General features: G+C 44.0%; 1 protein-coding gene across 2 annotated transcripts in view; it reads left to right on the forward strand.

The window, feature by feature from the left end:
• Positions 1-13,751, forward strand: part of TRAF3IP2 (TRAF3 interacting protein 2) — a 51,681-nt gene extending 37,930 nt beyond the window's left edge. For both annotated transcript variants that reach the window (XM_015420788.1, XM_015420787.1), the window contains 3 exons: positions 4,217-4,333; positions 6,900-6,974; positions 11,604-13,751. In XM_015420788.1, the coding sequence (XP_015276274.1) occupies positions 4,217-4,333; positions 6,900-6,974; positions 11,604-11,750 (339 nt within the window). In that variant the 3' untranslated portion in view covers positions 11,751-13,751. The remainder of the gene's footprint in view (positions 1-4,216; positions 4,334-6,899; positions 6,975-11,603) is intronic.
• The last annotated feature ends 974 nt before the right edge of the window (positions 13,752-14,725 follow it).

A 14,725-nucleotide genomic window follows, 5' to 3' on the forward strand; every position in this document is an offset into this window, starting at 1 on the left:
CATCTATGTGCAGTTCTGAGACCTGCAAGGGATATGTGTACAAAAGCTCTTTTTTGTGCATAGCTCTCCTTTGTTTTAGCAAAATCCACCTTGCTCTTCTTATCTATCAATAATGGCCAGTCCTGTCCTAGCCTCTCTAACTGCATGAACTTTCTGCTGATTCTCTGCTATTTTCAAGTTTCACAATACAAGCATGTTTGTACTTGGCACAGTGCAAATCTAAGTACAAGCAATGCAACACAGCTCTGAACACGAAACTCTTCAAGCCTAAGCAACATAACCGTATTAGATGTGATAGGACTATTTTTCATCCTTCTGCTTGAGATTGTTTCATTTTAGTTAGAGGGGAGAGCTTTATTATTTGGTGGTGAACCTAAACAGCATGATAAAAAGTAGAGACATCACCCTGCCAACAAAAGTCCGCATGGTCAAAGCAATGGTATTCCCAGTAGTCATGTATGACTGCGAGAGTTGGACTATAAGGAAGGCCGAGCGCCGAAGAATAGATTCTTTTGAACTATGGTGCTGGAGAAGACTCTTGAGAGTCCCTTGGACTGCAAGAAGATCAAATCAGTCAATCCTAAAAGAAATCAACCCTGACTGTTCCCTGGAAGGCCAGATAATGAAACTGAAGCTCAAATACTTTGTCCACTGAATGAGAAGGGTGTACTCACTGGAGAAGACCCTGATGCTGGGAAAGATTGAAGGTCAAAGAAGACGGGGACGGCAAAGGATGAGATGGTTAGACAGTGTCATAGATGCAACGAACATGAAATTGAGCCAACTTCAGAGGACGGCGGAAAACAGGAGGGCCTGGTGTGATGTGGTCCATGGGGTCGCGAAGAGTTGGACTCAACTGTGCGACTGAACAACAACAAGGTTGCTTGATACTGAATAAAAGCCTTTCCGTTTGAAATTAATAGATACCGTCACAAGTACAGATTTGAAGTGCAGCATAAATATAAGGTCTTACTATTGGATCAAGCACAGGTGTGCCTTTTTGTTTCCATTTATGACACTCCACTCAGTTTTGTTCATTACTACACATTTCCACTGTGAATGGAGAAGAATCACCTCCTTTTGTCTCCCCTCCCTCCTCCATCGTACTTACTATGCTGCAGCAATGGCTGTGATTAGTCTTGCTGCAACAGCAAAGCAACTGAGATGCAAAACAGTGGCTGCCCAGGTAGTGGCAGGCTGCCCAGCTCTCAGGAGGGCAAAGGATCTGTCTCTTCCCCCTCCCACACACACACACACGCACCATGTCCTATCCCCTGTCTTCTGGCACCTCAATGTACCTTGGGAAAAGTAGTCTTCAGGGTGTGTCTGGCAGAATGCTGTCCTCAGGGTGTGCCAGAGTGCTGCTATAGGCAAGGGAGGGGGAGAACATCTGCCATCTGGCCTACCATTGTGTTGGGGGAAAGGGAAAGGGGAAGAAAGGAAGGAAGGAAAGAGAAAGGAGGAGTAACAATGCATTTACAAATGACATTTGTTTGTTCTTCATTATTCCCTTTCATTGTCCAAACTAATGAAATATTTTTCCCACATTCGTTTTGGAATGAATACTGTGGCAAAACAGGCCAGAAGCGCCTTGCTGTACAACTGCGTCTTTGCCTGGTACTGCATCCCAGTAGGGTGCTTCACCGACCCCCTGACTCTTTCACCTGCCTGGCACTCCCACCACTCAGGACTTTTTTAAAACTGCTCCCCTGAGCCTGTAGTATCACCTTTTGCAAGTTTGTTGTGAAGTCCCAGTTTAAGGGGAAAAACTCTCTTATCCTATCCCCAGTTGGTAATAGATACAAGAGTCTACCCAGTGTTTCTTTAAAAAAGAAACAAAGCATTATGAAGAAACACACAATATTCAAGTGCATATTACTATTAAAAATGTTTTAGCAACCCAAGGATGTAGGTTGATTGAGATGTTAACATACATGTGTCATGCACTCTTCTCAGCCAGCTAGAGCAGCTGTATCATATCTCAGATTCTCAATACTGGTAACATATCCTGACCCTTTCACTGTTTAACTCCCTAGACAACGGAGAGGAAGCAGCAATGGGGGGGGGGAGAATTAGGGGTGGGACAAGTAGGATTTCCCTCCCCTGCAAATATTGTGGTTCCCCTTCTCATTCATTCTAAATTTATATGTTAAAAAGCTAAAACATATTTAAAATATCTGAAATTGTGCAAAGTCATTTTGTCACAAATCCATATCCCCAAATTTAGGAGTTTAAAATCCCTAAATCTTTGTATCCATTAATATCATCAATAGGCTACTGTATTTCATTCTTGTCATAGCTGTAATAAATGTAATAAATAAACCTTTACTCCCATATTCTGCTGGCACCTGGTACTTGTCAAGAAGTGAAGGGTGGTTTAGATGCTGCCAATCCCACAGAAGGAATGCTCAGCAAAAGCAGTATTGCTTAATTGCTCCTTATCTTGTGCGTCTCCTAGTCACATGGTACGTTTGGATGCCAAAAGTACTGTGGGTACGCCACCACTGGAATGCATGTGCTACATGCTATCAGAGAGAGTCACTGAACTGTGTGGAATATTCTGGTCTATAAGTGTATGTTAGGATCACAGACTAAAGTTTCCAAGGGGGTCTGTATAAAATAAGAATAGTCTCTGTGTGTGTGTGTTTTGCACTGGCACTGGGGAGGCATGGAATTTGTTCCGAACACAGAATCAGGCATCCTGACAATCTCTTCTTTCATTTTACAATAAGTATATCCCTAGATCTTCTGGTTCTGAAAATAGGCTTGAAATTATACATGCAACATACATTGATGTCTCAGAAGATGGACAGCAGCTGAGCAGGGACTTTTCTTGAAGCTTTGCCACCTCCATAATGATTAGTAGGAGCACATTAAAGTATACAAAAGAAGAGAAAGTATGCATAGTTATTTGCATAATTTTACCAGTCACAGAAGATTGGTTTACTTTACCAGAAAATTCAATGTATATTTTTTAACCTAGAGGATGTGCCACCCTGACTAGAATAGCTGTGTCCACCTAACGCAGTGACAGAGGCGGGAGGGTGGGCAGGAAATGCTGCCCCTACTGTGCAAGCATCAGCAAGCAGGACGGAGGTGTGGGGGGCGACAGTCACACGCTCCATCGCTACACCTTTCCTCACCACAAAAGCACCGACTTGAGAAAACCTTGCTGAGTCCCTTGCAGCCTGGCAGTCCTCCTCCCTCCCTTTGACAGCTGAGCTGCAGGCACATACTTGCTAAAGGCGGGGCAGGGGTGGGTGGGGGGGGATACCTGTAAAAAGGTTGAAAGTGGAAGAGGAAACACTGGAGTTTAGTGTTGCCATTTTTAAGGCAGTGCCAAGCTCCACCCCCACCCCCTTCCAGATGGACTACTGATAGAGCTTTCACAAGGAAGCTCTGCCTGCAGTTGGTGTGCCAGTTGAAGCAAAGGAGGTTTTCCTTTGTTCCAGTTTAAGAGGGACAGCCCTGGGAGCCCCATAAGCTGAGCTTGGAAGACATGGTGTGGAAGCGCTCAAATAAATTAGGGCATGTTGAAGAAGAAGAGGAGGAGGAGGAGGAGATTGGATTTATACCCCGTCCTTCACAACCCAAAGGTGTCTCAGAGCGGCTTACAAACTCCTCTCCCCCTCCCCACACCTTGTGAGGTAGGTGGGGCTGAGAGAGCTCTTGACAGAAACTGCTTTTTTTCAAGAACAACTGTGCCAGAACTATGGCTTGCTCAAGGTCATTTAGCAGGTGCAAATGGAGGAGTGGGGAATCAAACCCGGTTCTCCCAGATTAGAGTCCACACACTTAACCACTACACCAAACTGGCTCTTAACCACTACACCAAACAGGAAGCAGCCAGACTTTCAGTCAATAAAGACAGATATGCAAAATCACACTAGTGCAAGCTACAAAGAGTAGCTTGTGCTGGTGTGGTTTTGCATGCACATTTTGAAAATGCTTTGTGTTATTAATTAGTAAGCTTTTGGCAATAACCAGATCAACAATGAAATACATTTTCTGTCCCTCTTTACATTTGAGTAGCATAGAATTTGTGACATACAGTGTATAGAGATTAGTCTTGCTTCATTGCCAAAACGAACTGGGTTGTCTGATGCTGCCAGAGAACATCACATCACGTAAAAATACAGACTGGCGGGTTTCCAAGCTGCTTTGCCTAACCATACTGCATTTTACAATTTCATAAAAGCATTTTTTTTCTTGACAGAAGACAGTGATGATAATCATAGCAATCAGTCCAAAATACAAACAGGATGTAGAAGGGGCTGAATCCCAGCTGGACAAGGATGAACATGGCTTACATACTAAGTACATCCACAGGATGGTGAGTGAGGATATGTGCATGCCATTTCAAAAGAGGTCTGCAGCTTTCCCTCTCCCAGAGAAATGCCCTTTGTGTCTTGTCCTCAGTAAATCCAACAGTTAAGCCTGGATCTGTCAGTGTTCAGTCTCTGCTCCCTGTTAGCGTTGAATGTGTTTTATAAGCAGTTCTATTTGCTTGCTCCAGAGTTCAGGTTGAAAGTGACTGTGTGTAACTTGCTGCTTCACTTTCTTTATGGTTTTTAGCTCAAATGCTTTTAAACCATTCTCAAGACCTTTAATATTATCTCATGTCTGTACTTCTTCACATTGACACACTCCAAAAAGATAGTAGAACCCACAGACGATAATAAATCTGTCAGACCTGAGAAATTAAACATGAGGCATGGAAGGAGGGAAATTCACATCTGTGTAGTTTCATGCACCTCTGGGCTGGTGTATTTGATTGTGTCTCCCTCTGGCCTGCTGATTGCCGCAGAAACTCAGCTTGCTAATACTTTAAAGAATTCTCCCTGGAGTTTCTCTTTTGATCAGACCTAACAAGCTGGCACAAAGCTGGTTCTTTCTGCTGCTGGGAGATCAGCACAATGCTATGCCAGTCCCTAGGAGCTTCTACTAGTTCAGGTGAATTTGAATTCTTTATGCAATACTCTTTTAAAGTTTTACAAGCATAGAGCTGGGCCACATCGTAAGAAGGCTCAAGAGCTCTAGGAGAAGGGTGGCTTAAAGCACTGTCACAAGGACCTTTCCTAGAGGAGGAAACGCTGTCTGGCCCACACCAGTACTGATGGGGTATGTATTCATCAATCCAAGATTGTATTGGACTAGATGCAAAAGGAACAGCCCAGAACAATGTATTTGGAATTGCCCCATTCCACTTCCTTCAGTTTGATTTAGTGACGAATTTTCATTGATAATCTCAAATGAACTGGGCTATTGAGTCAGATGTTCAATCTAAATCCTGATTAGTATTTTCACAGTACAATCTGTTTAGATTTACAGCCTTCAAAATTCCTTGAAATAAAAGGGGTTAGAAGGGTGTAACTCTTCTTGGGGCTGCACTGTAAGTATCTGAAATATTCTCCACCTAGGGTTGCTAATGCTGGGTTAGAAAAGTCCTGGTGATTTGAGGGTGGAGCCTGGGGATGGACCTCAGTGGGGTATAATATCATAGCGTTCACCCTCCAAAGATGTCATTTTCTCCAGGGGAACTGATTTCTGTAGTCTGGAGATCAGATGTAATTCTGGGAGATCTCCAGGCTCCATCCTATGTCCACCATGCTCAGTTTTGTGCCAGGGCCTGAAGATCTCTATGTTGTCATTAGGGGTGTGCACTCGGTGTATACCGAGCTGAACAGATATCTGAAAAATACCTTATCAGCCAAATCAGATTAACAAATAGGGTATAAAGGAGCCAAATAAATTCAGGTTTCCCAAATATTTACCTGAATCCCAACACAATACCGATATTGGGATTTGGGACTATTCAGGGATACTGATATTTTTCACGTCCAATAGTTGTCATTCCTGCACAAAGAGGTCTGGAGATCTCAGGTACTATGCAAGCTCAAGGATCTATATGCTGCCTGCCCCTTCCTGAAATGGATGGAAGGGCTGTGAGGGCCCACTTCAGGCTACATGCTTCACCCAGGCCTAGGAGCTCCTGTACAAATATGTTACATCTGAGGCTCACTGTAAGTGCCACTAATCTGAATTCACTTCAGATTGGCCAATGACTCTTATAGTCTGAAGTCTGATCTAAACTTAATTTGGGGGGCGGGGGGTAATCCACCAAATCCCGTCTGGGTTAATTTTGAATTCAAGTGCAACAAAACACAATTTCATAGTGAGCAATTTGTTCTTTTAAAGGGGCTTAAAAAGAATATTATCTTTGGAGATGGTATTTAAAATATCTGAATAACAGTCCAGATGTGAATATATGCATAGGTCACAATCCAGCACAGTGTCTATGAATTTAAATCCAAAAACTGCTACATGCCTTAGTGGGTTCCCTGAACACTACAGGGCATATGCTTCGGTTCATACCGCCATACCTCTTGAGGCTGATAGCATTCAGTACTCACAGTTCCAAACAGCTGATTGGCATTCTCAAAACTGACTGAGCTGACCATCTGATAAGGGCAGGGCATGTGGCTTCTGATCCAGTGTCAAGTATGCGTACATCCACCATGGTGCTTGTACAGTTCACAATCCAGAACAGTGCACAGCCATCACTAGTATGGGACAATCCAGCTAGGATTTCCAGATCCCCCCTAGCCAACAGCAGGGGATGAGGGGATACAGTTGCCAGATCCAGACTGGGAAACTCCTGGAGATTTGGGGATGGAGCCTGGGGAGGACAGGGGCCTCAGTGGGATACAATGCCATAGAGTTCACTCTCCAGAGCATCCATTTTCTCCAGGGGAACAGATCTCTGTAGTCTGAACTGTAATTCCAGGGGATCCCCAAGGTCCCACCTGGAGCCTGGCATCCCTAAATCCAGTACAGCAGCACAGAATTCTGATTCTGTATATAGAAGACTTAGTTGTAAGAATTATGCTTTTTTTCAGATGCAGATTGAGTTTATACAGCAAGGAAGCATGAATTTTCGATTCATTCCTGTGCTTTTTCCAAATGCAAAAAAGGTAAAACAAAAATTGAATTAATCTTGTTTTATTTTTGATGAATGCACAAGCTGAGATACACAGCTTTCAAGCACATTTTCTGACTATCAGATAAAATTCTGTTAGTATTCAGAACAATATCTGACAGAAATGCTGTACAGCATTTTAGATCAAAGTCCAGTTTGCATCAAGAATATGAATGTACTAAAGTATTTTATGTGCTGACATATTAAGAGCTAGTACTGATTTTCACAAGCTATTGGATAAAATTGGAATTGAGCCATATATTGTTTTGTCGAGTTTCCCCATATACCTTATTTTACTTTTGATTTAAAAGTATTGCAGTGCAGAGACTAATATTTGTGAAAGAAAGAATTTGGCAGTCTTTCCTTATTGCAGAGTTAAAGGATGGCTAGCCAGGGATCTCCATGGCCTAGCTAGGGTTTTGTATTCCCTGCAGTCTGACTGTTGGTAAGAGCAGGTCATCAACACTAGGTAAAGTAGAAGAGCCTTTTATAGCTGTCATTACTATACCTGGACATTCCACTTCACCGGTTCTGTATATCTAATCTTTTGTCAAAAATGGCTACTAAAAAAAATCAGCCTGTCTGCCATATGGGCTGCAGATTCCGGTGCTCTTGGGGAGAGGGAAGTATGGCAGTGGGCCTAGGCGGGGTCTTAAGGGAAGGACATGGAGAAATGGAATGGCTCACCGCCCTTCCAGCCTACGGCCCATCCCAAGGGTGGCCGGCAGTGGGGCCAAAATGGAGAACCCCCCTCCGTCATTGGTGTTGTGCAACGCCAGGTCTATTAACAACAAAGCCACAGTCCTTCAGGAGTTTATAATAGAACAACGAGCTGACCTGGCGTGCATGACCAAGACCTGGGTGAGGGAGGGTGAGACGGTAGCTCTCGCCCAGCTTGCCCCACCGGGTTTCTTGGTCCTTCACCAATCTCGGACTAGGGGGCAGGGGGGAGGAGTGGCTATTTTCATTTGGGAGGTTTACTCCTTCAGGGCGCTCCCGGCTGTGGAGATCGCGGGCGTTGAGTGTGTTGGCGTGATACTGGAGACCGAGGAGAGTTTGGCAATTTGGTTGGTGTACCAACCGCCCAACGCACTGGCCAATAGCCTGCCGTCCCTGCTGGATGCCGTATCAGGCGGGCGCTGGAGCACCCTCGGCTGATTATCTTGGGTGACTTCAACGTTCATGCTGAGGATGCGGCCTCGAGCCGGGCTACAGACCTAGTGTCATCCATGGCAGCACTGGGACTCTCTCAACTTGTTACAGCCCCCACGCATCGGGCCGGTCACACGCTCGATCTGATCTTCGCGGCTGGAGTGATGGTGGACCGGATCGCTGTGGAAGGGGTGCCATGGTTGGACCACCAGGTTCTGAGGGCCCGTCTGAATGTTCCACCCCAACCCTGTTTGGGCGGCGAGCGGATTTTTGCTCGCCTGCGCTGCCAGATGGATCCTATGTGGCTTCAGACGGCGGTGCGGAATCCAAGGCCCCCTGGCGGTTCCTTGGATGAGCTGGTGGAGGACTGGCATGACCGGCTCTCCTCAGCCATCGACGAGATTGCTCCCAGATGTCCTCTCCGCACTTGTTCTAGGCGGGCGCCCTGGTACACCTAGGAGTTGCGCCAGCTGAAGCGAGAACTGCGACGACTAGAAAGTCGGTGGCATCGCGCTCGTGACGAGGCTTCAAGAACATCCTGTAGGACGCTTATGAGATCCTATGAGATGGCAGTCAAGGCCGCAAAGAGGGATTTCTATGTGACCATGATTGCATCTGCTAGCTCACGCCCGGCCCAATTATTTAGCACAATTCGGTCTTTGACAGCACTGCCACAGGGCAGGCAAAATGTTAGAGAATTGGATATTGGCTGTGAGCCTTTTGCGAGCTATTTTGCAGAGAAAGTCTGGGCGCTCCACCGTGACCTCACCGCCACAATTGATACAGTGAGCAAACTTGAGGCCCCTTGCACGTCTTTGGTGACGGGTTTAGTGAGTTTTAGCCCACTCAGCCTGGAGGAAGTTGACAGATTGCTCGTATCTGTACGTCCAACCACATGCGACCTTGATCCATGCCCCTCCTGGCTCATTAAGGCGGGCCATGAGGGGTTTCGAGGTGCCCTGTGGGAGATTGTCAACAAGTCCCTCTTGGAGGGACGATTCCCTGGGGCACTCAAGGAAGCAATGGTCCGCCCTCTCTTGAAAAAACCATCTCTGGACCCGGCCGAATTGGCTAACTATTGGCCGGTGTCCAATTTACCCTATTTGGGCAAACCTATTGAGAGGGCAGTGGTGATACAGCTACAGGGCTTTCTGGATGACGCTTCTGTCCTTGATCCCTTCCAGTCCAGCTTTCGCCCAGGTCATGGGACGGAGATGGTACCGGTCGCTCTGACTGACGACCTCTGTAGGCATCTGGATCGAGGTGGTGTGGCAGCACTGGTGTTGTTAGATCTGTTGGCTGCGTTCGACATGGTCGACCACCAGTTGCTAACCCACCGCCTCACCGACATGAGGATTCAGGGGTTCGCCCTTCAATGGTTTGCCTCTTTCCTCCAAGGTCGAGGACAAAGGGTGGCGATAGGGGATCAGCGGTCCCAGAGGTGGCCTCTTGAATGTGGGGTGCCTCAGGGGGCAGTGCTGTCCCCGATGTTGTTTAATAGCTATATGCGACCCCTTGCCCAGATTGCCCGGAGTTGTGGGCTTGGGTGTCATCAATATGCAGATGACACCCAGCTCTATCTGATGTTGGGCGGCCGGTCGGACTCCACCATGGATGACCTTCATCGGGCGGTACAGGCCGTGGCTGGTTGGCTCAGACTGAGTTTCGGTGGCAGCTCCTACTTGGTGGAATGAGCTCCCAGAAGAGATCCGGGCCCTGCGGGACTTGCTGCAGTTCCGCAGGGCCTGTAAAACGGAGCTCTTCCGCCAGGCCTTTGAGTAGGAGCTGCCACCATCATCTTTACGCCACCATTATGACCATCATTCCATCTACGCCCCCCCCCTTTATTCCCGCAAATAGACCATCTTCAGAGCTGGTAGTATTGGGGGGGGGGGGGGGGAGATGTTCCTGGCAGAGGACAATGCTGTAGGGATGTATATTGTCGCTGTTATATATTGTTATTACTGCTGTTTGTTGTTTCTAGTATAAATAATTATAGAACCCCATCTTGAATTTTATAGCTAAGTATTTCTGGAGCACCGTAAAGAAATTTTTAGCGAACTGTATTTACTGTATTTTATATTTACTGTATTGTTTTAATGTTTTAACTTGGGCACTCGTGCCCCTTGTGAGCCGCCCTGAGCCTTCGGGGAGGGCAGGATACAAATCCAAAGATAAATTTAAAAATAAAAATAAAAAATATGCCGTACTTATTCAAAAAATTGTCTAAATTTTATGTAAGCTGCCCTGAGCCTGCTTTGGTGGGGAGGGCAGGGTATAAATCAAATCAAATCAAAAATAAATAATAAAAAGTTAAGAATTCAAGTTGTAAATGTAAAAGAATTAGTTACCTAAATATTTGTCTTCTCATAAACAATATGAAATTATGTTATTTAAATTAGGATGTCCTAATTTAACTAACTCTTCTTAAGCACCTCTAAGACTTAATGAAATTTAAACGCATGCTTTACAGTACAGTCCTGAGCAGGGCTACACCTTCCGAAACCTATGGTCTTCAAAGGATTTAGAAGGGTGCAACTCTGTTTAGAATTGCACTGCTAAATTTCTGCTATTGAAATCCATGGATACAGTTCAGCCAACTGATTTTAACAGGAAGAAGTAAACTTGTTCTGATTTTTTCCTCTGAAATCAATGGGACTTAACTTTGGCTGACTGACACCTGTTGGGGTTTTCTTTCTTATATGTCAGTGTTTGTCAGACTTTTTGAACATGGGGGCCAGGCCTTCTACCATCCCCAACTCAGCCCAGATCATCTGTTGTACTGGTGACTATACAGGCATCCTTCTGTATATTTATGTGTGAACAACCTGCTGCTGTGTGCAAGGATCTGGACAGTGTCATAATCCCACAGTGTCTTAATTCCACAAAGGAGACTAGACCAGGATATCTGTGATTTCTTCCTAAAGCCACACACAAGGAACAAAAACAAGCAATCTTTACTCCTTCCTGCCCGTCCTCCTTATGCAATGGGGGGAGAAAGGGCATAGTCACACCAACAAAATCAGTGAGTGCCAGGGGATATTCTACCATTCCAGTTCTTGGTTGGTAGAGGAGGAAAGCACCACCCACTCAGGATCCTATCCTACCCTGAAATGTCAGCCTTTCTCCAAGAACCCCATACTTTGAGAACTATAGGAATATGGTGCCACATCGTTTCTGCTGGATTTAGATTTTGATTGATGCATTTTAACCAATAGAAGTTAAAAGGGATTAAAATGTGAGTTAATACCACAATGTGCTGATAAAATACTACACTCAAGTGATTTCCACAATGAATTATTCAGATTGCACCATAAGCGTGGATAGGCAATCTAGAGCATGGCTAATTGCATGTTGTGTTCAGGCGAAGGCTAATGAGAGAGGATGAGTCTCTGACTGGTGAGGCCTGGACGTTGCTGAAAAATGGTGGTAGCGCAATAAAGGAATTTTAAATCCCCCCTCTCCTTCACAGGAACATGTACCAACCTGGCTTCAGAATACTCACATCTACAACTGGCCCGAAAATAAAAAGAATATTCTGCTGCGGTTATTGAGGGAAGAGGAATATGTTGCTCCTCCGATAGGACCTTTGCCCACACTCCAGGTTGTGCCATTATGAACATACATTAAAGTACACATGAAACAATTGGTGTATTGCTTTGATGGCTGGCAGCCAGGATTTTCCTGGCTTCCTTTTTTGAGTGATGAAAAGCATGTGCTTTCTTTCTCTCTCCCTCCCTCCCCACCCCTGCTAATAGAATTGTCCTGGGTAATGCAAGCCCATGTGTTTTCCCTTATCCTGAATGTTTCCTTCTGTGACTGATCAGGCACGCTGCTTCCCTCTCTGTTTAAACAAACTGCAAATGGAAAGAATGTCCAGTCGTTTCTCTTCTGTTTCTAGCAAATTGTTCTCCAAGTCTGCAGCAGAGCAAGCAAATATTGTTAACGATGTTGCAATAAGCAGAAAACTGCACTCTGTTGTTTGCTTTGAGTTCTTTTGTTGTCAGCCAGATGTTCTTGCATTCTATAATGATCTCCAACAGTCACTTTATGTTCACAATAAAGTATTTGCCTTTCATGTTAGCTGCCATCTTTATCACAGTTGAGAAATACATGAGGGTTTAACAGTTTCTTTGTAGATAAACTGAACTTCAAGGTTAATGTTTGGCTGCGCACATTTGTAAGCTTTCTCGTACTTGAAATAGGCTTCTTACAGGTGCTGTTTGAAAGCATGGCATAGTAATTTTATACAGAATCTAGACTGCATCGGCATACGAGTGCTCTAGTCGGGTATCCTACCACTTAATCCTTCTTAGGATGGAAGTACACTATAGTTGACCTGAGGCTGCTGCCAAAAGTGGCACCCCCATACCAAATTTCCCCTCGCAACCTGGGCTCTTTAATTCTGTGATGTGATTGTAGCATATGGAAAGGGGCCATGGCTCAGTGGTAGAACATATAGTTTGTGTGTAAGAAGTCCCAACACTTTAGATTTCACATGGAGAAGCAGGTGGCAAGCTTCCAGAAAGGTATGTGTACCCTATTAATCCTTTAAAACTACTGTAATGATGTACCTTTGCTGACGGCTGTCAGCTTCCAACTGTGTAGGCTCCTTCTTTTTAGGCTAAGTCTGGCACCCTTTAAATAAGAAAGCCAAGATCTGTTACTGTACGGACAGCAAGATAAACAATGAAGGCTAGCCCAAAGAGCAGCTTAATTGAAAAGGACCATTGTTCAAGGTCTAGACTGCCTTATCGCTGGTGAGCAGGGCTGTGAGGGTAAAGCAGAATCCGGACTGTTAATAAGAGGACTATTACTAACCACAGCAAAGTTCAAAGGAAGACAGAGTTTGTAGCTGTGCAACATACAGATGAGACAGGCTGTTGAAGGGAAAGATAATTACTATAATTTATCACATATCCACATTAATGATGCTTGGGTGACTACCTGGTTTTAAAAGAAACAAAGCTATATATCCTTGTACAACAATTTTACCATGGCAACAGACGGCAACTAACCTCTCTCAGCTTTCTATCTTTGTGGTGATGAAGCAAGTTTGTTTTAACAATCGATGATAAATATTAATGTACTCAAATCCTGTGGGATTACTGAAGAAGTAATATTCATATTGTCCTCCCTTCTCATCAGGCAGCATCTATTTGTTTATTCCAGGATTGTTCTTTGTAGCAAGCAGCAGGCTGCCTTGGGCTCTATTGTTCTGATATTATTAAAAGGTCCAAACCACAGCAGAAGAAGACTCTTGCCTCAGATACCTACAGATGGTATTGCTGTCCATGTTGCTTGCTCACGGGGGTTGCCTTTAGGTGTAGGTAGAGAGGGCTGGAAATTTCTCCCAGATATCAATAAACTATACACTGGTTCTGTACACTGAATAGCTGGAACCAAAACCAGAATTGTCCCCATCTGCTGCTGTTGAAAGGTTCCCTTGACTTCATTCAATTATATTAGACATTCAGTTATATTAGAAGAAAATACAGAACACATTTTTAAATATAATGCAGAATACTTATACAAAATGTATGGTGATAAATAATGGTTACTATATAAACAGACAATGTAGGAGGTAACAAACTAGATACAACAAAGAAGTATATGGAATCCCCAAACTTGTATGTATTTATGTTTCTTTCTTTGTTTTTTGTTTGATATAAAATAAAAATTCTTACAAAAAAGAAAGGTTCCCTTGAATTGAATTGAATGGGAAAAGGAAAAGCAGCGAAGTCAAATGTCTGTTGTTCTCTTACTGTGCCTGTGACATTTCTACTCTTTCTAGAAGTGCAAAGGTTATGAACGGCACACCTGTTTTTAAGGTAATATTTGTACAGTCAAGAAGAAGTGACACAGCTAAGATTATCCGCACAGATAAAAAGCTCCCACTGGCTGTTCAGCAAGAAAGGTCACTTTCACCATCAGTGCATAACAAAAATGTATTTAAACCAGGTGAGCAGCCTGGTTTGTTATTACTACTTTGCTGCTACTGTAATTGTTACTGTGATAATTGGCATTTGACTAGATCTGTTTTGTACCACAATTGCAGCTGAGTTTCACCCTTACAATTGTGCAGCACAGCTGCACCCGAACCTTCTCCATCATTCCAGTTTATCTGCTCCAGAGAAAATAGATCATTTTGTTTGAGACTCTATAATAATCATAATCTTGGCTATAAATTCTTGGCTATTTTTCTTAGTCTGTTCTAACCTATATGCATGATGACAATATAGCCTAGAAGAGACTTTTTCAAACCCAGAGTTAAATATCAACAAATATATTTTCAACATGGACATAGATTTGAGAGGGGAAACTTGCTGTATTAAACTGTGATTACAGCTGAAATGGTTACGATCCACATCAAAGTTTTTAGCTAGAAATTTAGACTTCCTGTGCATTCATACCCTTCTCATTTTTTGTGCAAAGTTATGATTCTAGAACACCATACTCTCCTCCTCAAAAGCACCAACTTTTCCTTAGCCTCTGCTTACCTACCCAGAGGGACTCTGTCACTTAATTTGTATTTTTTAAAATATATTTTTATTTGTTTTTAAATCATCATTAACAATGAACATCAAAAGCATT

This window comes from Gekko japonicus, unplaced genomic scaffold, assembly GCF_001447785.1.
Source record: "Gekko japonicus isolate JY-2015 unplaced genomic scaffold, Gekko_japonicus_V1.1 scaffold1809, whole genome shotgun sequence".
Taxonomy (NCBI): domain Eukaryota; kingdom Metazoa; phylum Chordata; class Lepidosauria; order Squamata; family Gekkonidae; genus Gekko; species Gekko japonicus.